The sequence below is a fragment of the Triticum dicoccoides genome, chromosome 2B (genome assembly GCF_002162155.2).
Source record: "Triticum dicoccoides isolate Atlit2015 ecotype Zavitan chromosome 2B, WEW_v2.0, whole genome shotgun sequence".
Lineage (NCBI taxonomy): Eukaryota > Viridiplantae > Streptophyta > Magnoliopsida > Poales > Poaceae > Triticum > Triticum dicoccoides.
Window position 1 is genome coordinate 785,416,851 of NC_041383.1, and position 25,011 is coordinate 785,441,861.

Sequence of the window (25,011 nt, forward strand, 5' to 3'; positions counted from 1 at the left end):
GCCAAAATCCGTCAACCGTACGCCGATCGTCTAATCGCTTTGATTGATGCGCACGCTCGCGCCGAGGCTTAACATGTTAGTAGAACAGAAGCAGGAGGAATACATACACAGAAGAAGACCAGGAATCAATGCCACTGCAGTGCTACGTACTCACGAACAGCGACCGATCGGTGGATGATGCCGTAGCACGTACACGGTACACCAGCATAGTGACAGTAGACAGCGAGAGCTCGCGATGCATCCATGGCGTGAACAGTTCATCTTCTTGCTTTTGATACGTTCAAAACTGGCTCGAGAAACAGACGGAGGCTGTGCGTATGCACGTCACACGTGCACGCGTGGGTGAGCCGGCCCCGGGGCAGGCCGGCCTGGCTGACTACAGGTTGGGGAGAACTGGCGGAGACGGATGGATCTCGCAGCTAGCCACCACGCAGGTGCAGGGGCAGGTCCCCGCCGGGCGCCGGCCGGACTATGGCAGCAGTGGCAGTGGCGCCACCCCCACGCGCGTGCGCGCGCGCACGGCAGGGGCAGGCCGGCCGGCCGGTACAGGAGCAAGTGACACGGCCCTGGCCAGCGCCCCGCCCCTTTGTTGACCTGACCCGGCGGGAACTGTTGTACTCCGCCACGCGCGCGCGTGCGTGCGTGCATGCAGGAAACTTGACGCGCACAGCGATCACGCGCACGTAGTACCACCATGTGGTATGTACGCTGGAGGTTCATTGGCGGGTGGAGTGGAGTGGAGCGGAGCGGAGCGGAGAGAGACACATGCACGGCCGTCGCCACGCTCGCCGGCCGGCGCGGGCTCCGGGCCCCTATTATTTTACTACTCGTACCACCTTACATCGATGGCGCGGGTGGCGGGGCCGGAGGGGTGGAGGCGGGGGCGTGGGCGGGGCCGGGCGCACGGCGGTCGTCGGCAGGGGCAGGGGAAACTGATCTAGTCGAGCGGCTGAGGCGAGCCCGGCAGCCTTTGGGGCAGCGCGCGGGGCCGGGGCCTGCTCCCCCGCCGTGGAAAAGCCAAAGCCGGCGCTGTTCCCTCGCAGCGGTGGTGGCGCCCCGCCCCGCCCGTCACGGTCCGATCGGCGATCGCGATCGATCCTACTCATCCCTGACTGGGTGGACGCAGTCCATGGCCTCCCACCTGGTGGACCGCGTGTCCCTCCACCCCGCCCAAACGTACGAAACGAAACCACTCGACGGATCCATCGTGCACAACTTGCAACGGCCACTTGCCCGGGCCGTACATCTGCTTTGCTCTCTCTCATCAGCTACGGGAGGCACGCACGTCCTCGTCGGCGTACGGCGGGTGCGCCGTGCGTGCTCGTGCATGCAGGCAGGCCAGTGTAAACGTGAGCTGTTTTATTGTCGATCGATCCAGAGCCAGCTCGCGCGCACACAAGGAAACAACTATTGGGCTCTAGAGGCAGCCAGGAGGCAATTTCCCATCAGCGTGAGGTGATCTAACTCATCTCAATGGGGCCATGGACCACTCGTCGAGTATCTGTACGCGCTGTCTAGGCATCGCTAGACCGGAAGCATTTCGTTTCCAAGCCGACGCAACCCGCCCGTCGCTGCCCGGTCTACGCGACAGCAACCATGGACGCCGAGCATACAGGGAACACGGCCAAGACACGCTAGTCCTACTCCTACCTGCTGGCTAAGCTAGGTGCTGCAAGTGTGGTGGTGAGTGAAGTGCTGATCAGTAGTGGTGCAGCTCAGGTCATGTGGCTACCATGATATGCTCAACTTAGTCACATACCTCTCCACTAAAATAACAGATAAATCCCCACCCTCGCGCGAAAATTAACACTTTTCAGATCCCTTTTTGTCACAAAGTATAGAGTAGTACTCCCTCCGTAAACTAATATAAGAGCGTTTAGATTACTAATTTAGTGATCTAAACGCTCTTATATTAGTTTACAGAGGAAGTACAGTACTAGTGAATATTATCTTTAACAATTTCTTAGAGTAAACAAGGCGGTAGAGGGCGTACGGGCCGGTTAGCTCGACCTGGCCGTTTCTGGGCACACCTGAGGTGGTAAGCGGCCGCGGTAACTTACTACTACCGGACGATTCTCACTGTCACACTGCGCCCTCGCACTTTCCAGGACGGGCGGGCGCTTCCTTTTGAAAACACCCGGACAAGTCCTTGGACAGGACGAGAGGCCAAGTACAAGAGCTGCCTTAAATAAACAATAGGAGGTGACCGTCTAAAAAGAACTCCGAAAGTATTATACCATGCCGTGCGCGCCATTGACTAATACGGAGCGAGCTTTGCGTACAGACAGGCCGGCAAGTGGAGTACACGTACGCGCGTGCGTGCTCCAGATCCAGTCCTTAACTAAACTGGCAGCCGCATTAATTTTGTGTTAATTATTAAGCTAGGCCCGGTCAAAAGCCGGGGCAGCGGTACGGATGGCACGGCCGCCTCTCGTTTTCTGGACTCATCATGACCCCTCCCCTGTCTCCCGTTGGCGACCACTGAAATTAAGACCCTGATAAGCGAGGATCTGCCTTTTTTTTTATCACAAATGAAGCTTGTGCGTGAATCAGGCATGAGCCCCACCTGTCATGCCGTGGAGTATATATGAGTATTTCCTTTGCAAAGTTGAAAGTTACGGCACAGGGTTATCATGGATAGGAGCACTGCTCGCAGATGCCGGAAGTTGCAGCCAAAGCAACGGTCGAATCCGCATAAAGCAAGTTCACTGGTGAGCTCTGTTGTGAACCATAGAGTCTATCGAGAGAGCTAAGTACTAGGACAAGCCAATAATAATCCTAGCTAGTAGTAAGGGAGGTTAAGCTTCTGCCGTCACGGCAGTAGATTACGCCGTAAACTTTTGAGAGTACGGTCGATCCTCCTACCCGTACTTACCTTCCACAGCCTAGCAGTAGGCAGCGGCGGTAGTTTTCCGCAACGTGCAGTAAAAAGGTGAAAGACGCGGGGAATATACCTGCGCCTCCGCCACTGGCACGTCGCGTCGACGTAGTACGTACGTACGGGTCCGATCGAGCGGGTTTTCCATGTCTCTCCTGCTTCCTCCGGGTCGCGTCACCTTTTTTTTTTCTCTCTCCCACTCCCAGTCGACAGAAGCGCGCGCGCTCGTGCCGGCACGGACGAGATACAACTATTTGTTTACTACTCCATGTCATTTTATTTATTTCTCTTGGGTGGTCACGTCACGGTACGAGCGGCATGTCGCGCGCAGCGGCAGTGCAGTGCACCGATGAGTGGACGTGACACGATCGGCTCTAAACCTGGGCAAACGTCGGGCCGGGCTGCCCACGCCCGGGTTTAATCGGCTCCGTACCCCGTACCCATCCTCTCCCCTTTTCTTTTCTTTATTTAGTGCTCCGTGCCGTCACGTACGCGAACACAGTGACTGCCCGTGTGCTAATCACGGGCCGGATTAAGGGTGCCGAGGGCTCGGACCGGTCGCCGGTGCGGCGAGTGGTTGCGGCGGGGACACGAGTTAATCAACGACCGGCCGCCCGCCCGCCCGCCGAGTTTAGCACCCTACGAGGTACTAGTTAGTAATAAAGAGATTAATGTTCGGAAGATGCCATCCATTATCAGTTTTTGTGGCCGTCGCCGCCGAAGATGCCGCCATCATGCAGAAATACTGCCCTTTGCGGGACAAAAAAAAAGGGTCAAAATTCCGCCGGCCTATCGTGTTAGTCCCGCGGCAGGCAGCTCGACACGAGGATGTGGGGCGCTTTATCGCGGCGGCGACGAGTCGTGTTAGTGTTAGCTGAACTGTACCGGGAAAGCAGAGGAGAGTACGCACGCACAGTGCTGGGAGAAAGGCATCGCATGATGGACGGACGGATGCGTACGTGCGCACCAGGCGTCTCGTACACGGGCCGCGGGATCGCGTCGCTCGCTGCTCATCTCGATGGACGGGCGGCATCTATTCCGGTCCGGCGCGGCTCGGATGATTTTTTTTGAAAAACGGCACGCGGAATCTGGTGGGAGGGAGGGAGTGGACAAACGCGTCCCAGCGAGCGGTGGGCTGTGGGCTGCTGCGTGTGACCTGTGACTGCGGGTTTCACAGGCGGCCTGGCCCACGCCGCAGAGATATCTCCACGCTAGCACTGCCAGTGCCAGTGATGAGAGAGTGGGCGGTGGGCAGTGGGATTACGGGCGGGGGCGGGGTTACGCCCGACAGCGGCTTACATGAGCCCATAAAATACGGCTTTTTCGAAAACCCGCTTTCCAACTTTCCTCTCTCCTCTCGCCTCGCTTTATTCAAAACTCTCTCTTCGCTTCTCTCTCCTCCGCACTGTGCACACGCGCACTCCCACTCCCACTCCCACTCCCACTCTCTCTCTCTCGCAGTCTCGTCCCGCTTAAATGCCCCGGACCTAATCATTCCCACCCCCCCTCTCTCTCTCCCTCTCTCTCTCCACCCCCACCCTCCTGGCCGGCCACCATGGCGATCTCCGAGCTCGCTCGGGTGAGATGAGGTAGGCGCCGCGCGTGTCCGTCCCATATTTGATGCCGCCTCCTCCCTTTTTATCCGTGTGTTTCGGGGGTGGCGGGCGGCTGACGCGGTGGCTTTGGTTGTTGCAGAATGCGGCGGATTTGAGGATGGGGTTCCGCGGGGCGGATTTGTGAGAGGGGTGCTTGGTTTTCTGGTCTTGGTGTTGCGGGTGCGTGCGGGGGAGATGAGCTCCTCGTCCGGGGCCAGCCTCGGCGGCCAGCCGCCGCCGCCGCCGCCCGCCGCGCCGCCGGAGGAAGGTCTGTGGCTCGCTAGGTCTTGCTGTTCGCTCGGTTGTTTATTGCCTGCTTGCCTGCTTGCTGCGCGCGTGCGTGCGTGCCTCGCCTTTCTTCTTCCCTTGGTTTGTTTATTAAGCTTGCTGTGCGCGCGTGCGGGTGCAGAGAAGAAGAACCTCAACTCGGAGCTGTGGCACGCCTGCGCCGGCCCGCTCGTCTGCCTCCCCACCCTCGGCACGCGCGTCGTCTACTTCCCGCAGGGCCACAGCGAGCAGGTCAGCCCCGCCGTCTCGCTCCCTCACCCCTCGCCGTTTAGTTCTTCTTGACACCTCCGCATGTCTGCGTGCCTCCGTGCGCGCAAGCTGGTTGATGTATTGCCTGCGTCTTGCTTTCTAACGCGCGTGCGTGCTCCATGGTGAAGGTGGCGGCGTCGACGAACAAGGAGGTGGAGGGGCACATCCCCAACTACCCCAACCTGCCGCCGCAGCTCATCTGCCAGCTGCACGACGTCACAATGCATGTACGTCTTTCTCCAACCTACGATTTCTCAGATGCGGCGATCCTACTGTCTATTTCGGCGCTGCCGCGGCCGCCGAGCTTGGTGACAACCACCTGTGCGTGCGTGCAGGCCGATGTGGAGACCGACGAAGTGTACGCGCAGATGACGCTGCAGCCGCTGAACCCGGTAAGCCAGCCCTGCCGATGTGTATTTCATTTTCATGATTGTAGTACGTAGTTGAAACGGTGTGATGCTGATGGAGTGCGATGTTTTTCTCATCTGTCTGTGCCGCAGCAAGAGCAGAACGACGCCTACCTGCCGGCGGAGATGGGGATCATGAGCAAGCAGCCGACCAACTACTTCTGCAAGACGCTGACGGCCAGCGACACCAGCACGCACGGCGGCTTCTCCGTGCCGCGCCGTGCCGCCGAGCGCGTCTTCCCCCCTCTGGTGTGATGAGTGTGTTTAGCTCTGGCCAGCGTTCCTTCCCTTTTGCACCGTGGCTTTTGGGTCTGCTGTTGCCAATAACAGGTGGTATAGTGTGGTTTGTAGGATTTCACGCAGCAGCCTCCTGCTCAGGAGCTAATTGCGCGGGATATTCACGACGTCGAGTGGAAGTTCAGGCACATCTTCCGAGGCAAGCTTCTGAAATCTGCTGGTTTTAAATGAAGTCTCTTAATTAGTTTGGCTTTGAACTGCCATGGTACAGTTTGACTTTCTTATCACTGATCATTGATCAAATCATGTCCTTTTTAACATATTCAAGAGTGCCTGTGCCAACAGAAATATCGGCTGTTCGTGCACAATGTGATTTGGGCATCTCTTTTATGGGGGGAAACAGTCAGTACATGAAGCTCTCTTTAATGGGCTTGCAAAAGAAGAATTTCTTGGAGTAATTACTTGGATAGTACTGCACTGGAACCTGAGTGCAGTACTGGATTGAATATAAGTAACAACTGACAAGGATATTTCGTCAGATGTTTTCTGAAGTACTTAATGTGGGACTCAGGCACTAACAAATTGCATATGGAGCACTCTAGTCCCTGAACTGGTGTTCACTCCTTCTAACCTGTACAAATGTACTATGTGTTTTTTTCCCTTATGTCTTGGGCTCTTATTTCCCATGGAGTATATTTTTTTTGAGGATTCTTAAGTGCTGAATATACTCTATAATTTAACTAAAATGCACTTCATTTTGTATCACCATGACTAACAAAGGTTGTCATCACACACATATTGTTACCTTTTTATATTAATAATATGCTTATTTTTCACAGGCCAGCCCAAACGACACTTGCTAACTACTGGCTGGAGTGTGTTCGTTAGCGCCAAAAGACTAGTTGCTGGAGACTCAGTGCTCTTCATATGGTTCGTTTACCCTTTATTCTTGTGCTTGTGGGAAAAAATGGACTTGGTAAACAAGTAGGATTTACTGTTTATTTTATGATTTAGGAACGAGAAAAACCAGCTTTGGCTAGGAATCAGGCGTGCCAACCGGACACAGACTGTGATGCCTTCCTCTGTTCTTTCGAGTGACAGCATGCACATAGGTCTCCTTGCAGCTGCGGCTCATGCTGCTTCTACAAACAGCCGCTTCACAATTTTCTACAATCCGAGGTGATTTGGATTGTTTCATTAACATGTGGTGATGCTACATTTGCTTTTTGTGGTCAAGTCTTACAAAGAAGAATGTTTGCAGGGCATGTCCATCAGAGTTTGTCATACCACTCTCAAAGTACATCAAGGCTGTTTTTCACACCCGGATATCGGTCGGCATGCGGTTCAGGATGCTCTTTGAGACCGAGGAATCTAGTGTTCGCAGGTGAAGTAGCAAAATCACAAACTCAATCTTGCTTCTAGATTGTGCTCTTTATCCTTGTTGTTCTCTTGGTTGTTTGGTACCATGAAATGTTTGCAGTATGTAATGACAATGACTAAAGTTACCTCTCTCTTTTCTGCTGAAGGAAACTGACGAGATATTAAATGAAATACAGGTATATGGGGACGATAACAGAAGTGAGTGATGCCGATCCAGTGCGTTGGGCTAGTTCCTACTGGAGATCGGTTAAGGTAAGAGTTGTCTTTTCCACTTAATGATTTTGTTCTGGAGTGCTGCCTGGTTGGTTCCCCCACTTATCTGCTTTATTTCGTTGCCAGCTGCATTTTGTATTTGCAGTTTTTTTCTTTTTTTTGTGCCTTCGATGATATTTCATTTATTCTCTCTTTTATTACGGTATACCATTCTCTTTCATGACAGAAATTTTGCATCCATGCTATATCTTCAGATGCTATTGTTTGGTCAGAACAAAATTAGTTATATTTAATCATTGTGTTTTGTGCTTCTTCAAACTTCTTGGAAGTACGAGGATTCACTAAAAAGTATCTTTGATGCTGTAAATGTAGGTTGGTTGGGATGAATCAACTGCCGGGGAAAGGCCGCCTAGAGTTTCTTTATGGGAGATTGAACCATTGACAACCTTTCCTATGTATCCATCTTTGTTTCCACTGAGGGTTAAGCATCCCTGGTATTCTGGTGTAGCAGGCCTTCAAGGTACTATTTAGTCTTTGTTCTCTATATTGAGTCTGGCATATCTGATTTTGGAGCTACATCATTGTGTGTTTGCTATGTGCGTGGCACCTAGAATCTAGAGCTCTTTTTGTACATGTAGATGGCATTCAAATCACTGCACTTGCTACATTAACCTTCATTAACCTTTGGTTCAATGCTAAGTAGTGGAGCCTTATGAGCCTGTAGTGTATGGCATCTGGTGTGTGAACCCCACCTGGTGTCAAAGCATGAGATTTGAAGTTGGAACTTGGAAGCATGTTGATTTATCCACTGGGAACGAGTGTTATTAGTGATGTGATCTAATAATTTGTTTATTCATCTTCATATATGCAGCAACTGAAGTTTGTATTCCGCTATCCTTTATTATTAGTAGTGCAAGTAAGATTAGTATACGTGAGATCTGGATTTATTCTAAGCAAAGTCAGCCCTTTAAGCGCCAAGGTGGATGAATGATATTCACCAGAGTCTCCATGCATGCTACATAATACTCCCTCCGTTTCTAAATATAAGTCTTTTTAGAGATTCCAACATGAACTACATACTGATGTATATAGACATATTTTAGAATGTAGATTCACTCATTTTGCTCCGTATGTAGTCCGCATTGGAATCTCTAAAAAGACTTAATTTAGGAACGGAGGGAGTAGATTGCTACACATTTTGGGTTTTCTTTTGCATGTTCCCTTCCCCGGACCCTGCGCAAGCGGGAGCTACGTGCACGGGGCTGCCCTTTATGTTCTTGTCATTGGAAATTACACTAATCGGCTTACTTCTGTTTTTCTTTCTAGCCTTTCTTATTCATATATTCCTTTATTAATTATTGTATTTCACTTAAGATGACAGCAATGCTTTGATGTGGCTGAGAGGAGTTGCTGGAGATGGAGGTTATCAGTCTATGAACTTTCAGTCACCTGGTATTGGCTCCTGGGGACAACAGAGGCTCCATCCTTCTTTGATGAGTACGGAGCATGATCAGTACCAAGCGGTAGTTGCTGCTGCTGCCGCCGCCTCCCAGTCTGGTGGTTATATGAAACAACAATTCCTAAACCTTCAGCAGCCTATGCAGTCGCCTCAAGAACACTGCAACCTCAACCCGCTGTTGCAGCAACAGATCTTGCAGCAAGCAAGCCAACAGCAAACTGTTAGTGCTGATAGTCAGAATATTCAGACAATGCTGAACTCAAGTGCTATCCAGCACCAACTTCAACAGCTCCAGCAACTGCAGCAGGTGCACCAGGTGCAGCAGGCGCAGCAGGCTCACATTGATCAGAAGCAGAAGATTCAATCAGATCAAACATATCATGTTCCTACTAGTGCGTCTCTCCCAAGTCCAACATCACTACCAAGCCATCTGCGTGAAAAATTTGGCTTCTCTGATCCTAATGCTAATTCGTCAAGCTTCACCACTTCTAGCAGCAGCGACAACATGCTGGAATCGAACTTCCTTCAGGGGAATTCGAAAGCTGTGGACTTGTCTAGATTCAATCAGCCAGTAGCTAGCGATCAGCAGCAGCAGCAGCAGCAACAGCAGCAGCAGGCTTGGAAGCAGAAGTTTATGGGTTCACAGTCACTGTCTTTTGGGGGCTCGGGTTTGCTTAATTCACCCACAAGTAAAGATGGTTCTCTTGAGAGCAAAATTGGTTCTGATGTGCAAAATCAGTCCCTTTTTAGTCCTCAAGTTGATTCTTCCTCCCTACTGTACAACATGGTGCCTAACATGACTTCAAATGTTGCGGATAATAACATGTCTACGATTCCTTCTGGATCAACATATCTGCAAAGTCCCATGTATGGTTGTTTGGACGACTCTTCTGGTATATTTCAGAATACAGGAGAGAATGACCCAACAAGCAGAACATTCGTGAAGGTAGTTGTAGTATGTTGCGTCTTTTTACATCAAGTATAAACCCTTTCTTATGGAATCATTACATATTTTGCAGGTTTATAAGTCAGGATCAGTGGGGAGGTCCTTGGACATCACCCGGTTCTCCAATTATGCTGAACTTCGGGAAGAACTGGGTCAGATGTACGGCATTAGGGGTCAGTTGGATGACCCCGATAGATCAGGCTGGCAGCTTGTATTCGTCGACAGGGAGAATGATGTGCTTCTCCTTGGAGACGACCCTTGGGAGTAAGAAACCATTTTTTAGAGTGTTGATTTCCTTTATGAGTTTCCTGAAGTGTTTATATCCGCGTTATAAATTCAGGTTGTTACAATGTATGATACATTTTTCTGTTTTTCACTTTTTCTTAGGTGATAATTTTTTACATCACATAGTTTTAGGTTTCTCTTATGTGTGCTAAATTTTTGGATCGCATAGTATAGATGGTATTTAGTTGCCACAAAGTAGTATGTTTCTCTATATACTTAATTAATATGGCCTTGGTGTTGCTAAACTTGGTTTTCTGATAACTGCAGTTCATAGCTTATCAAGACACGTTCTAGGTTAAATGTGTATGCCTTCTGCATCTACTATCAATACTGAATATGCAGAGTACCCGGTGCCTAATTGATATGGTCTGAGGACACATGTTATTTTAAGACTGCGGAGTGTGTACAATTCCTAATTTATATGGTCTGAGGACACATGTTATATTAGTTACATTCGCCTAATTGATATGGTCTGAGGACACAAGTTATTTTAAGACTGCAGAGTGTGTACAATTCCATGTGTGCTTTATTCTGAACCACATCATCTCCATGTCAATTGTGCAGGTCATTTGTCAATAGTGTATGGTACATCAAGATACTTTCACCAGAGGATGTGCACAAGTTGGGCAAGCAAGGAAATGATCCACGTTACCTTTCCTAAGTGCAAGATCATTGTGCTGTTTCTGGTAATTAATATTGCTCCGTTGTTTACTTACTGTACATACTAATTATTGGATTTCGTCATGAGCTCTGTTAAAAAAAATTCAGATCATTATGTTAACGTGTCTTTAACCTATCATAAATTTGATATTAATAGGGATTCATGGGTGAAGTAGGTTTCCTCATTATTTTCGAGGGCAAGAATAGGTGTTTGCTCTCAGACTTGACCCCCTGAAAAAAAAAACTTCGAAAACAAATAAAGCCACCGTGAAGTGTAGTATTTAGATTTTTGTTGGGTTTTGAGATTTGTCAAGACAGTCGTTTTGGTAGCTGGACAGATAATAAAGCAAAAATGTCCAGGAATTATGTCTGACTATGGTAGACCTAAATCTTCTCATACAATTGATGCTTTCAGAGTTAAATAATGGCATAATGCACATGCATCGAAAAGTGAACTGTAATTGATATTCTTTGTTTGTTCTGAGCAGTGGACTTTCATGGAGAAAATTTAGATTTTTATGGCATCTCTGTGCGTACTACTCCCTCCGTTCCGAATTACTTGTCGCACGTATGGATGTATCTAGATGTATTTTAGTTTTAGATACATCCATTTCAGCGACGAGTAATTTGGAACGGAGGGAGTACATCTCTAGAAAATTCAGGCGCCCAAGTAAAATTTTGAGTAGCTTGGCTGGCACAATCTTGTCATGCATTTTTGCTACTATTTTTAGACGTCCGTTGCTTCTACATGTTTTATCCAGTCAGCACAGCAACTCATTGCCTGCTATAAGAACTTGCTGAATTCTTGTCTGGTCCAAAATAAGTGTTGTGGTTTTAGTTCAGAACTAAAACCACGATACTTATTTTGGATCGGAGGGAGTACTATTTTGGATGTTCATCTGTGTCTACTAACATCTTGACCTGGGCTACATTTGCAGGGTCCAGCGAGGATTCGACAGCACATGGTAGCACCCTTGCTCACGGCGGCACAACATCCCCGGAACCTCCGATCGTCTCATCTTCGTACCTGTCTCTTGCGTGTGCTCCGTGCACGTCTCGAGAGCTCCCCGTCCGTTACCTATCTCCGTCCGGTGCAAGCCACCGACGCCATGAACTGATATTTCTGTAGGTTCCTCTTGGGAATCTGTATCGGTTTAACTTTTATCCTAGATGGTTTGTACCTCGCGCGGCGCGGCAGTATGTCTGCACGTCTGTTCGCGCGCCGCATCAAATCTTTCAAGACTATGCTTAGTTGGTACTCTGTTCGGTCGTATTCTATCTATGTATTCGAGACTCCCAGGCACGCTTTCCTTGAAGAACTGCAATAATTTGAATGCAGGAGGATTATTTCGAGTCGTTCTGATGAGTTCCTGTCGTTGTTTATTTGCTGCTGCTGCATCCTGGATTTCACCGGTTTTCATCTCGATGCTCTGGTTCAGTTGGAGCTTTTCATCTGAAGCTTGTTCGCTGGATTGCGCGATTGGTATGGATGCTGATGCACGGTTGGAATTGCTGAAGAATGTGGTTATGTTTGGTTTATGCCCTAATTTACCCTACCAAATTTTTGGCAGCTCGTGATACTTTGGCTTCTCTTGGTTACCAAAATTTGAGTTGCCTATGGAATCTTGCCAACTCTTTCCGGACGTTCCTTTCAGAAATCTTGCCACTTTTATATATAGACAACAAAGGATCAATGAATCCTAGTGAATGGTTGGCAAAAATTGGTAGGGCATGAACCAGACATACCCATGCCTACAGCCTGCTTGGAATTGAAATTTACGACTGGGACAGGGGGCGTGGAAATACCGTGGCCGTGAACAGCGCTGCGTTGGTGTTGGTACCGGCGACGAGCCGACGGCCGGCGGCGGTCGCGACTAGGGGCGAAGAGGGTGGTCACACATGTGGGCAAATGTAGCTGCCGCCCACTGGTGGGCCATCAGGTGACGGCGGACCGGGAGGAGGCGCGGAGAAGGATCGGAAAATCTGAAGGGGATCAGCTGCGGCTCGCTGGCACCAACCTTGTTGCGGTTTTCCCAGTGTTTCCCGGTTTTGAGGCTCGCGTTTGTTAAAGCTGCCAGCGTGAGCGATGGAACTTCTGAAATCTGAACCCTCCTTCCGTTGTTTTTTACCATAAAATGCAATGTTCCTACTTTGTATGACAAAAAATTGCACACCTTTGATTGTACTTTGAAACTTTTCTCAATGACAGGTGGTTCTGACCTTACCCGTCAGTGAACCCAGGATGTGTTTTTTTGTTGAAGCCACCCAACAAGGGCCGTTCTAGCTGGCAAATGTTCGCCAGCTAGGGTGGCATTTGCGAAATGCTGGCCTGACAGTTTTAGTGTTTGGGGATGGTGTTGTTGACAAAAAAGCATGGCATTTCTTTAATTTTAGTGCACTTTCATCACAAACTGCCACCGTCCGTGGTCTGTGGGGCATTCGCTGAGACCATCCCCGAGCGAACTTTCGGCACATAACATTAACGAACAAATGTGTTGCACTCACTGTTCAAATTGTCAGCCAATATTTATGGTAATCGGCCAGTTAATCCTGATTTCGTAGGTCAGGAATGCTATAAAGTCTTATCCATTGCGTTAGCTGGTCTAGCGGATTAACTCGTTGTCGAGCCAATTTATTGTCTATAAGGTGGCCTGCGTAATTGGAGAGAGAAATTTTGGCCCATTCCCTCCTCTCTTTTTTTCTTCCAAATTTGGTTGTTTTAGGTCAGCCTGTTCCCTCCCTTCTCACTCTCCCCTCCCTCATTCCCCCGTTCTCGTTCCCTCGTTTGAGGAGGCTGGAGCGGTCGCCGTCGCCTTTCTCCAACCTTCCTCCTGCTCAAGCTCGCCGCCCCTTCCTCTCTCAGAGACCAGCAACAACAGGGCTCCAGGTCACCGCCCCCTCCCTCTCCTTGAGACAAGCAACAACACAGCTCTAGGTTGCCTCCCCCTCCCTCTCTTCGAGACCAGTAGCAACACGACTCCATGTGCCCCCCCTCTCCCCGAGCCACCAGCAGTAGCACGGCTCTAGGTCGCCACCCCCTCTCCCCAAGCAGACCCCTCCCCCAATTTCTCCAGATCCAGTCCATGGCGTCCGCTAGCAGCAAGGTATTGCTCTGTCCTCTCCTCTTCCACTCTTTGTTGTATGATCTATGATGATTTCATTTGCAGATGTGCTAATTTGCTACATGCTACTCCTGCTCTATGCTATATGATGCTACTATTGCTTATTGCCTCTTCTTTATTGATGTTGCTGCTTTGTTGTATGCTGCTCCTACTCACTGCTTATATGCTGCTGCTTGTCTAATGTGGTGTATTTGTTGATATATAGCAATCTGTGGCTGCTTCTAGCGCTGCAAATGCTCCATCTTTGAAGTGAAATTCAGATGATATGGGGTGGGTGCTACTTGTGAGATGCGTTGGGATTTCCTCGAAGAGGAGAGGATGATGCAGTATATTAGAGATAAGTATTTCCTCCAGTTAAGAACCAAGGTTATCAATCCAGTAGGAGAACCACGCAACACCTCGTTAACAGTACCTACACACAAAATAACACATACTTGAACCCAACGCGAACAAGGTGTTGTCAATCCCTCGGCGGTTAATTGCAAGAATCAAATATCGTAGTGATAGATAGATAGAACAAAAACACAAAACAAAATAAAGTAAATAAAATTGCAACACGGTATTTTTGGATTTTAATATATGATAAAAATAGACCCGGGGGGCCATAGTTTTTACTAGAGGCTTTTCTCTTAAAGATAACATACGGTGGGCAAGCAAATTACTGTTGGGCAATTAATAGAAAAACGAATAATCATGACGATATCCAAAGCAATAATCATGTATATAGGCATCACGTCCAAGAAAAGTAGTCCGACTCTTGCCTACATCTACTACTATTACTCCACACATCGACCACTATCCAACATGCATCTAGAGTATTAAGTTTATAAAGAACGGAGTAACACCTTAAGCAAGATGACATGATGTAGACAAAGTAAACTCAATCAATATGAATAAACCCCATCGTTTTATCCTTAATGGCAACAATACAAATACGTGTCTTGTCCACTTATGTCATTGGGATATAGATCACCGCAAGATTGAACCCATCACAAAGCACCTCTCTCATTGCAAGAAAAATCAATCTAGTTTGCTAAACCAAATCAATAGACCGGAGAGAAATAAAAAGCTACAATAACCATGCATAAAAGAGTTAAGAGAAAACTCAATAATATTAATGGATAATCTGATCATGAACTCATAATTCATCGGATCCCAACAAACACACCGCAAAAAAAGATTACATCGAATAGATCTCCAAGAACATCGAGGAGAACATTGTATTGAAGATCAAAGAGAGAGAAGAATCCATCTAGCTACTAGTTATGGACCCGTAGGTCTGTGGTAAACTACTCACACATCATCGGAAGGGTAACAAGGTTGATGTAGAGCCCCTTCGTGGTCGATTCCCCCACTAGCAGAGTACTGGAGAAGGCCTCCAAATAGGATCTCTCGAGAATAGAAACTCGCGGTGGTGAAAAAAGTATTTAGGGCGGCCCTCTGATGTCAGAGGAATATTTGAGAATTTATAGAGGCGGAATTAGGTCAAGAGGTGCCACGAGGGGCCCACAAGCTTGGGGGGGCGCGCCTCCTGAGCTTGTCGCTCTGATGCGGCTTGAAACTGCATAGGTATTTTCCCAAAGAGGAAGGGATGATGTTGTATAGCTACGGTAGGCATTTCCCTCAGTTATGAAATCCAAGGTATCAATTCAGTAGGGGAAACCAGCAACACTATGTAAACAGTACTGATGTCTACTACACAACTTATTCTTGTAGACTCGTGTTGGGCCTCCAAGCGCAGAGTTTTGTAGGACAGTAGCAAATTTCCCTCAAGTGGATGACCTAAGGTTTATCAATCCGTGGGAGGTATAGGATGAAGATGGTCTCTCTTAAACAACCCTGCAACAAAATAATAAAAAGTCTCTTGTGTCCCCAATACACCAAATACAATGGTAAATTGTATAGGTGCACTAGTTCGGCGAAGAGATGGTGATACAAGTGTAGTAATGATAGTAGATATTGATTTTTGTAATAGGAATAATAAAAAATAGCAAGGTAGCAATTTGTAAAACGGAGCACAAATGGTATTGCAATGGTTGAAAATGAGGCCTAGGGTCCGTACTTTCGCTAGTGCAATCTCTCAACAATGCTAATATGGTTGGATCACATAACCATCCCTCAAAGTGCGATGAAGAATCACTCCAAAGGTCTTATCTAGCGGAGAACATAAGAAGAAATTGTTTGTAGCTATTCTTTCTGATTGATCTTTCCAAGAGTTCGTACTAAAATAACACCAAGTTATTCTTTCCGATCGATCTATCAAGAGTTCGTATTAAAATAACACCAAGTTATTCTTTCCAATCGATCTATCAAGAGTTCGTAATAAAATAACACCAAAGCAAATTCAGATTCATAATGCTCAATCCAACACAAAGAACTTCAAAGAGTGCCCCAAGATTTCTACCGGAGAAAGTAGGACGAAAACATCAACCCCTATGCATAGATTACCCCGATGTCACCTCGGGAATCAGCAAGTTGAGTGCCAAAACATATATCAAGTGACTCAATATAAAACCCCATTGTCACCATGGGTATTCATATGCAAGACATATATCAAGTGCTCTCAAATCCATAAAAATATTCAATCCATAAGAATGAAATCTCAAAGGGAAAACTCAGTTCATCACAACAAGATAGACATGGAGAAACACCATATGATCCCACTATATTGACAAAGCTTGTGATACATCAAGATCGTGCCATCTCAAGAACACGAGAGAGAGAGAGAGAGAGAGAGAGAGAGAGAGAGAGAGAGAGAGAGAGAGAGAGAGAGAGAGAGGTTAAACACATAGCTGCAGGTACAAACCCTCAGCCCCGAGGGTGGACTACTCCCTCCTCATCATGGTGGCCGCCGGGATGATGAAGATGGCCACCAGTGATGATTTCCCCCTCCGACAGGGTGCCGAAATGGGGTCTAGATTGGTTTTTCGTGGCTACAAAGGCTTGCGGCAGTGGAACTTCTAATCTAGGGTTCTTTTGGGGGGTTCTGAAATATTTGGGAATTTATAGGGCGAAGAGGCGGTGCGGGAGGCCACCGAGGTGGGCACAACCCACCAGGGTGCGCCTGGGCCCCCAGGCGTGCCCATGTTGTTTCTTCTGGCCCATAAAAGTTCTCCAAAAAGTTTTGCTGCGTTTGGATTCCGTTTGGTACTGATATTCTGTGATGTAAAAAACAAGTAAAAAAGCAGGAACTGACATTGGGCACTATGTCAATAGGTTAGTCCCAGAAAATGATATAAAGTTGCTATAAAATGATTGTAAAACATCCAAGAATGATAATATAACAACATGGAACAATCAAAGATTATAGATACGTTGGAGACATATCAACATCCCCAAGCTTAACCTACTCGTCCTCGAGTAGGTAAAGATAAAAACATAATTTTTGATGTGGAACGTTGCCTAACATGTTCATCACATATTCTCTTCTTTTGTAGCTTGGAAATTTGGACTTTTATATGGTTCAAAGCAATAGTCTAGTTTCTACATGAAGATTTCAATACTCAAGCATATCAACAAGCAACCATGTCTTTCAAAATATCAACCCTAAAGAAATTTATCCCTAGCCAATCATGCTCAATCATTGATCCATTCATGAAACAGACTCGCATATTAGCTACATCCAATGCTCAAGTATGATCATAGTGCCCCTTAGTTGGTGCTTTCCAAGTGAAGATGGAGACTCAAATAAAAATAAAATTGCATAAAGTAAATAGATAGGCCCTTCGCAGAGGGAAGTAGGGATTTGTAGAGGTGCCAGAGCTCAAAGCTTAAATTGAGAGTTAAATGTTTTGAGAGGCATACTTTCCCCGTCAATGAAAACGACCGAGTAATTTCCAACACTTTCCATGCTAGATATATCATAGGCGGTTCCCAAACAGAAGATAAATTTTATTCCTTTTTCCACCATTCCTTCACAATCCATGGCTAGCCATATCCACGGGTTCCTTCCATACCAACACTTTCCAAGGAATTTTATTATTTGACAACATAAAGTAAGTTTCTTTTTCATTTCGGGATTGGGCATCCCTATTACCGCTGCACTCTCGTGCAATGACAAGTGAATAAACACTCATCTTGAGAATAACACATCTAGCATGGAAAATATTGGCCACCCCCTGCTGCTTCATGAGCGGTACGGGCACACAAAAAAGAAATTTATTTTGAAAATTAGGGATGGCACATACAAATTTGCTTAGAATGGCATGGAAATACCACATATAGGTAGGTATGGTGGACTCATGCGGCAAAACTGGGTTTAAAGATTTTGGATGCACAAGTAGTATTCCCACTTAGTACAAATGTAGGCTAGCAAATAGATTGAGAAGCAACAAACCAAGAAACGGAAATTCACATAAACGAGCGTTGAGCATAACTAACACCGAATAATGCACCACAAATAGGATGTAATTTCATTTCATAACTATTGACTTTCGTGCTTGCATAGGGAATCACAAGCCTTAACACCAATATTCTTACTAAAGCATAATTACTCACCAACATGACTCGCATATCACTATCATCATATCTCAAAACTATTACAAAGAATCAAGTTTAATCTGTCTAATGATATTCATGAAAGTTTTTATTATATCCCTCTTGAATATCTATAACTTTGGGACCAATTTCATAGCTTGTGCAAATTTTCATCACTATTATCAACTCTCAAAATAATATAAGTGAAGCATGAGAGTGTTCGACAAACTACTCCAAAAAGATATAAGTGAAGATCAAATGAGTAGTTAAGTAAATAGGTAGCTATTTGAGGACTCCCTCTCATTTAAAAACTTTCATATCTAAGTATTTTATTAAAACAGCAAGCAAAACAAAATAAAATGACATTCCAAGAATAGCACACATCATGTGAAGAAAAAAAAACTTAGGCTCAACCGAAACTAACCGATAATTGTTGATGAAGAAAGGTGGGATGCCTACTGGGGCATCCCCAAGCTTAGATGCTTGAGACTTCTTGGAATATTAACTTGGGATGCCTTGGGCATCCCCAAGCTTGAGCTTTTGTGTCTCCCTAATTCCTTTTATATCCCAGTTTCCCTAATTCTTAAAAACTTCATCCACACAAAACTCAACAAGAACTCGTGAGATACGTTAGTATAAATCAATTTAACACCTTATCATTCTCTACTATAGCAAATCAAATAATAATAATTTAACATTGCATACTAAATGCCTCTACATATTTAACACTCCTATCCTCAATGGATTTAGACGGTGCCCTATTTAAAGTGAATATAGCTGTCTCTAAAGCGTATCCCAAAATGATAGCGGTAAATCGGTAAGAGACATCATAGATCGCATCATATCCAATAGAGTGCGATTACGATGTTCGGACACACCGTTACCTGAGGTGTTTCAGGCGGCGTGAGTTGTGAAACAATTCCACATTTCCTTAAGTGCGTACCAAACTCATGACTTAAATATTCTCCCCCACGATCTGATCGTAAGAACTTTATTTGTCTGTCATGTTGATTCTCTACCTCACTCTGAAATTCCTTGAACTTTTCAAAGGTCTCAGACTTGTGTTTCATTAAGTAGACATACCCATATCTACTTAAGTCATCAGTGAGGGTGAGAACATAATGATAGACACCGCGAGCCTCAACGCTCATTGGACCGCACACATCAGTATGTATGATTTCCAATAAGTTGGTTGCTCGCTCCATTGTTCCGGAGAACGGAGTCTTGGTCATTTTGCCCATGAGGCATGGTTCGCACGTGTCAAATGATTCGTAATCAAGAGACTCCAAAAGTCCATCTGCATGGAGCTTCTTCATGCGTTTGACACCAATGTGACCAAGGCGGCAGTGCCACAAGTATGTGGGACTATCATTATCAATCTTACATCTTTTGGTATTCACACTATGAATATGTGTAACATCATGTTCGAGATTCATTAAGAATAAACCATTGACCAGCAGGGCATGACTGAGGGAGTTCCGGACTAGGGGGGGGGGTGTCCGGATAGCCGAACTATCATGATCGGCCGGACTCCAAGACTATGAAGATACAAGATTGAAGACTTCGTCCCGTGTCCGGATGGGACTTTCTTGGCGTGGAAGGCAAACTTGGCGATACGGATATGTAGATCTCCTACCATTGTAACCGACTCTGTGTGACCCTAGCCCTCTCCGGTGTCTATATAAACCGGATGGCTTTAGTCCATAGGACAAAGAACAATCATACCATAGGCTAGCTTCTAGGGTTTAGCCTCCTTGATCTCGTGGTAGATCTACTCTTGTAACACACATCATCAATATTAATCGAGCAGGAAGTAGGGTTTTACCTACATCAAGAGGGCCCAAACCTGGGTAAAACATCGTGTCCCTTGTCTCCTGTTACCATCCGCCTAGACGCACAGTTCGGGACCCCCTACCCGAGATCTGCCGGTTTTGACACTGACATTGGTGCTTTCATTGAGAGTTCCTCTGTGTCGTCACTGATAGGCTCGATGGCTTCTTCGACCATCATCAACGACACAATCCAGGGTGAGACCTTTCTCCCCGGACAGATCTTCGTATTCGGCGGCTTCGCACTGCGGGCCAATTCGCTTGGCCAACTAGAGCAGATCGAAAGCTACGCCCTTGGCCGTCAGGTCAGATTTGGAAGTTTGAACTTCACGACCGACATCCGCGGGGACTTGATCCTCGATGGATTCGACCCACAGCCGAGCATGCCGCACTGTCACGGTGAGCATGATTTAGCTCTGCAGCCGGACAGTACCCTGGAGGCCGCACTCGAACCCGCTCCGATCATCAATTCGGAGCCGGCTACGCAGGTCGAGGACGGATGGCTAGACACCGCCTCGGGGGCTGCAACCTCTACGGCGATAGAGCCGAACAATGACCTTGTCCCTCATGAAGCTCATGACTCCAAGGTGCCGGACTCTTTGCCGGACTCCGAACCTCCCGCGCCCCCTCCGATCGAATCCAATTGGGCGCCGATCATGGAGTTCACCGCAGCGGACGTCTTTCAACACTCACCTTTCGGCGACATCTTGAGTTCGCTAAAGTATCTGTCGTTATCAGGAGAGCCCTGGCCGGACTGCGGTCAGGACGGTTGGGATGCGGACGACGAAGAAATTCAAATCCCACCCACCACCCACTTGGTAGCCGCCGTCGACGATCTAACCGACATGCTAGACTACGACTCCGAAGACATCGACGGTATGGACGACGATGCCGGAGACGAACAAGAACCAGCGCCCACCAGGCACTGGAAAGCCACCTCATCATATGACATATACATGGTGGATATCCCAAAGGATGGCGAAGGAACAGCGGAGGATGACCCCTCCAAGAAACAGCCCAAGCGCCGGCGTCAGCGGCGCCGCTCTAAATCCCGCCACAGCAAGAATGAAGATTCCGGCACCAGAGATAATAATACACCGGACAGTGCCAAAGACAACCCACTCCAGCAAGATCCAGCGCAGGAGGACGGAGACGCCAGCCCTCATGAGAGAGCGGCAGAAGAAGAGGTAGAGGATTATATGCCTCCCTCCGGAGACGAGGCAAGCCTCGACGACGATGAATTCGTCGTGCCTGAGAATCCCGTCGAACAAGAGCGTTTTAAATGCAGGCTTATGGCCACGGCGAACAGCCTCAAGAAAAAGCAGCAACAGCTTAGAGCTGATCAAGATCTGCTAGCCGACAGATGGACTGAAGTCCTCGCGGCCGAAGAGCATGAGCTCGAACGCCCCTCCAAAAGCTACCCTAAATGCAAGCTGCTCCCCCGATTAGAGGAGGAAGCATATGAACCCGCATCACCAGGAGACAATACGACTGACCGACCACCCCGTGGTCGCGACAGAGAGGCCTCTAGGCCCTTCACTAGACCTGTACCCCGGCATCGCTCGAAAAGCACAAGGCCACAGGGGAACGCTCCGGACTTGCGAGATATATTGGAGGATAAGGCAAGACAATCAAGATCGATCTATGGATCGCGTGGGCGCCCCATGGTACGTGACGACAACCGTCGCGCCGGACACAGTAAGTCCGGCCGGGCCGAACAAAACAGACAAAGCCCTTTTGAGCTCCGTCGTGATATCGCCCAGTACAGAGGCGCCGCACACCCACTATGCTTCACAGATGAAGTAATGGATCATCAAATCCCCGAAGGGTTTAAACCCGTGAATATTGAATCTTACGATGTCACAACAGACCCCGCGGTTTGGATCGAAGACTATCTTCTTCACATCCACATGGCCCGCGGTGACGATCTTCACGCCATCAAATATCTCCCCCTCAAGCTTAAAGGACCAGCCCGGCATTGGCTTAACAGCTTGCCAGCAGAGTCAATTGGGAGTTGGGAAGACCTGGAAGCCGCATTCCTCGATAACTTCCAAGGCACGTATGTGCGACCACCAGACGCTGATGACCTAAGCCACATAATTCAGCAGCCAGACGAATCGGCCAGACAATTCTGGACACGGTTCTTAACCAAGAAAAACCAAATCGTCGACTATCCGGATGCGGAGGCCCTCGCGGCCTTCAAGCATAACATCCGCGATGAGTGGCTAGCCCGGCACCTGGGACAGGAAAAGCCGAAATCCATGGCAGCCCTCACATCACTCATGACCCGCTTCTGCGCGGGTGAGGACAGCTGGCTAGCACGCAGCAACAACCTCAGCAAAAATTCTGGCAGTCCGGATTTCAAGGACCGAAATGGCAGGTTGCGTCGTAACAAAAGCAAGCGCCGCATCAATGGTGACAATAGTGAGGATACGGCAGTCAATGCCGGATTCAAAGGCTCTAAACCCGGTCAGCGGAAAAAGCCATTTAAAAGAACTACTCCGGGTCCGTCCAATTTGGACCGAATACTCGACCGCTCGTGCCAGATACACGGCACCCCCGAAAAACCAACCAACCACACCAACAGGGACTATTGGGTATTCAAGCAGGCAGGCAAGTTAATTGTCGAAAACAATGACAAGGGGCTGCATAGCGATGACGAGGAAGAGACCCGACCGCCGAACAATAGAGGACAGAAGGGTTTCCCCCCACAGGTGCGGACGGTGACCATGATATACGCAACGCACATACCCAAAAGGGAGCGGAAGCGTGCACTCAGGGATGTATATGCGATGGAGCCAGTTGCCCCGAAGTTCAATCCATGGTCCTCCTGCCCGATCACTTTTGACCGAAGAGACTACCCCACTAGCATCCGCCATGGTGGATTCGCCACATTGGTCCTAGACCCAATCGTCGATGGTTTTCACCTCACCAGAGTCCTGATGGACGACGGCAGCAGCCTGAACCTGCTTTATCAGGATACAGTGTGCAAAATGGGCATAGACCCCTCAAGGATTAAACCTACCAAGACGACCTTTAAAGGCGTCATACCAGGTGTAGAAGCCAATTGTATAGGCTCAGTCACACTGGAAGTGGTCTTCGGATCCCCGGATAACTTCCGAAGCGAGGAGTTAATCTTCGACATAGTTCCGTTCCGCAGTGGCTATCATGCCCTGCTCGGACGTACCACGTTTGCAAAGTTCAACGCGGTGACGCACTACGCATACCTCAAGCTCAAGATGCCAGGCCCTCGAGGAGTCATCACGGTCAACAGAAACACTGAACGTTCTCTCCGAACGTAGGAACATATAGCGGCTCTCGCGGCAGAAGTATAATGCAGCCTCTTAAGGCAATTCTCGAGTCCGGCCGTTAAGCGACCGAACATAGCTAAGCGCGCCCGGAGTAACCTACAACAAGACCACCTGGCACGTTCCGAGCATGCGTAGCAGTGCGGCCCCAACCCCAGCCCCTGTAAAACATCAAAACAGGTCCTTCGCATACACCATTACGCTCTGGAGATACCATGGGCATGGGGAGAGGGGCACGACCACGATAAGCCCAGACTGCGGCTCAACCACACCAGGGGCTCTCAAGTGTGTCGTTCTTTTTTTCTTTTTTCCTTTTATTTTTTACCCACAGGACTCCGTTCGTCAGAGGCCCTGTCCGGCAGCAGACCTGCCGAACTCACGATGCAACAACCAGGGAAGGATAAAGGCTACAACGAATATACAGGTGGTCTCCATTACGAGCATTTTTTATACACCACTCCACAGCCTACCCCTGGAGGGGGACATGTTTAACAGTCCCGTCCCTTGCTTATCGCACTATTTGTATCGTTCTGCATTCATAGCAACACTTCTTGAATAAAACAATGCAGCACCTTTTTGCTTATAATTGCATTTCCTTTTTATACATATGTTCATTTACGACATGTCGCATCCGTACACTTTGGTACGGTTAAAACACACCAGGGGCTTATGTTTCCCGCATCATGGTGTGATAAGTCCGAACACTTTCACAAGTGCGGCACCCCGAACTTATAGCATTATATGCATCAGCTCCGAATCATGTCTTGGGTCAATAGTTGGGTTTGCCCGGCTCCCATGTTTTGGTACCTTACATTCCGTTGTATCGGCTAAGGTAGCACTGGGAGAACCACTGCGATTGCGCCCAGTTGAGCTGGGTTAACGCCTCAGTGGAGAAAGCTAAAACTGACCGTCATGATGAGGCGAGAGCCGGTCGCTGTTCGAGAGGTTTTTGCGAGTCCTTAAAGACTTATGCCGCTTAGAGCGAGGAGCCGGATCTTGTCCGGCCCAGGCGTGGATAGCGCCCCAAATTCGGCCTTCCGAAGACTAGGGGCTTCGCCAAAATTTAAAATTATAGAATTCTATGGCTAAGTGAGAGTGTTCAAGCATTATAAGTCCGGTTGCCTCGTTCGCTGTGTTGAGCGCCTCCCTAGATGGACCCAAAAATGGGAACAAGAGTGCTCAAGTTTATCCCGAACACCCCAGCACTCGTGGCATGGGGGCTGAAGCCGACGACTTGCCATCTCTCAGATTTGATAAACATCTGCACATAAGGTAATATTTTAAATTAACAAGCATTGCTTAGCGCATATGAACTATGTTTTCAGCGCACAGGATAACAAAATGCGAGTCTACTCAAATATTACATCTTTGGAGCACTCACCCGCAATAGTGCGGGCGCCCTTCAGCACACTCTTATAATACATCTCGGGCGTGCGATGCTCCTTGCCCTCTGGTGGCGGGTCCATCACGAGTTTCTGGGCATCCATCTTGCCCCAGTGCACCTTTGCGCGGGCAAGGGCCCGACGGGCACCTTCAATACAGGCGGAGTGCTTGATGACTTCAACCCACGAGCACGCATCCACCAGCCGCCGCACCAGGCCAAAGTATCTCCCAGGCATGGCCTCCTTAGGCCACAACCGAACTATGAGGCCCTTCATGGCCTGTTCGGCCGCCTTGTG

General features: G+C 48.0%; 1 protein-coding gene across 1 annotated transcript; it reads left to right on the forward strand.

The window, feature by feature from the left end:
* Nucleotides 1–4,331: 4,331 nt before the first annotated feature.
* LOC119366302 (auxin response factor 12) lies at nt 4,332–11,958 on the forward strand. Its single transcript, XM_037632009.1, has 16 exons — nt 4,332–4,467; nt 4,574–4,741; nt 4,883–4,992; nt 5,139–5,237; nt 5,346–5,402; nt 5,511–5,666; nt 5,769–5,853; nt 6,494–6,584; nt 6,669–6,833; nt 6,916–7,038; nt 7,211–7,286; nt 7,620–7,767; nt 8,622–9,652; nt 9,726–9,916; nt 10,502–10,623; nt 11,536–11,958. The coding sequence occupies exons 2-15, from the start codon at nt 4,669–4,671 to the stop codon at nt 10,596–10,598; spliced, it is 2,502 nt and encodes an 833-aa protein (XP_037487906.1). The 5' UTR covers nt 4,332–4,467; nt 4,574–4,668; the 3' UTR covers nt 10,599–10,623; nt 11,536–11,958.
* The last annotated feature ends 13,053 nt before the right edge of the window (nt 11,959–25,011 follow it).

Excerpts from the sequence above, each read along its gene's own strand:
- LOC119366302 (XM_037632009.1), top strand. The coding sequence starts at position 4,669 with ATGAGCTCCTCGTCCGGGGCCAGCCTCGGCGGCCAGCCGCCGCCGCCG. Across the intron at positions 4,742-4,882 it reads CGCCGCGCCGCCGGAGGAAG|AGAAGAAGAACCTCAACTCG; the intron begins GTCTGTGGCTCG and ends GTGCGGGTGCAG. Across the intron at positions 5,238-5,345 it reads TGCACGACGTCACAATGCAT|GCCGATGTGGAGACCGACGA; the intron begins GTACGTCTTTCT and ends GCGTGCGTGCAG.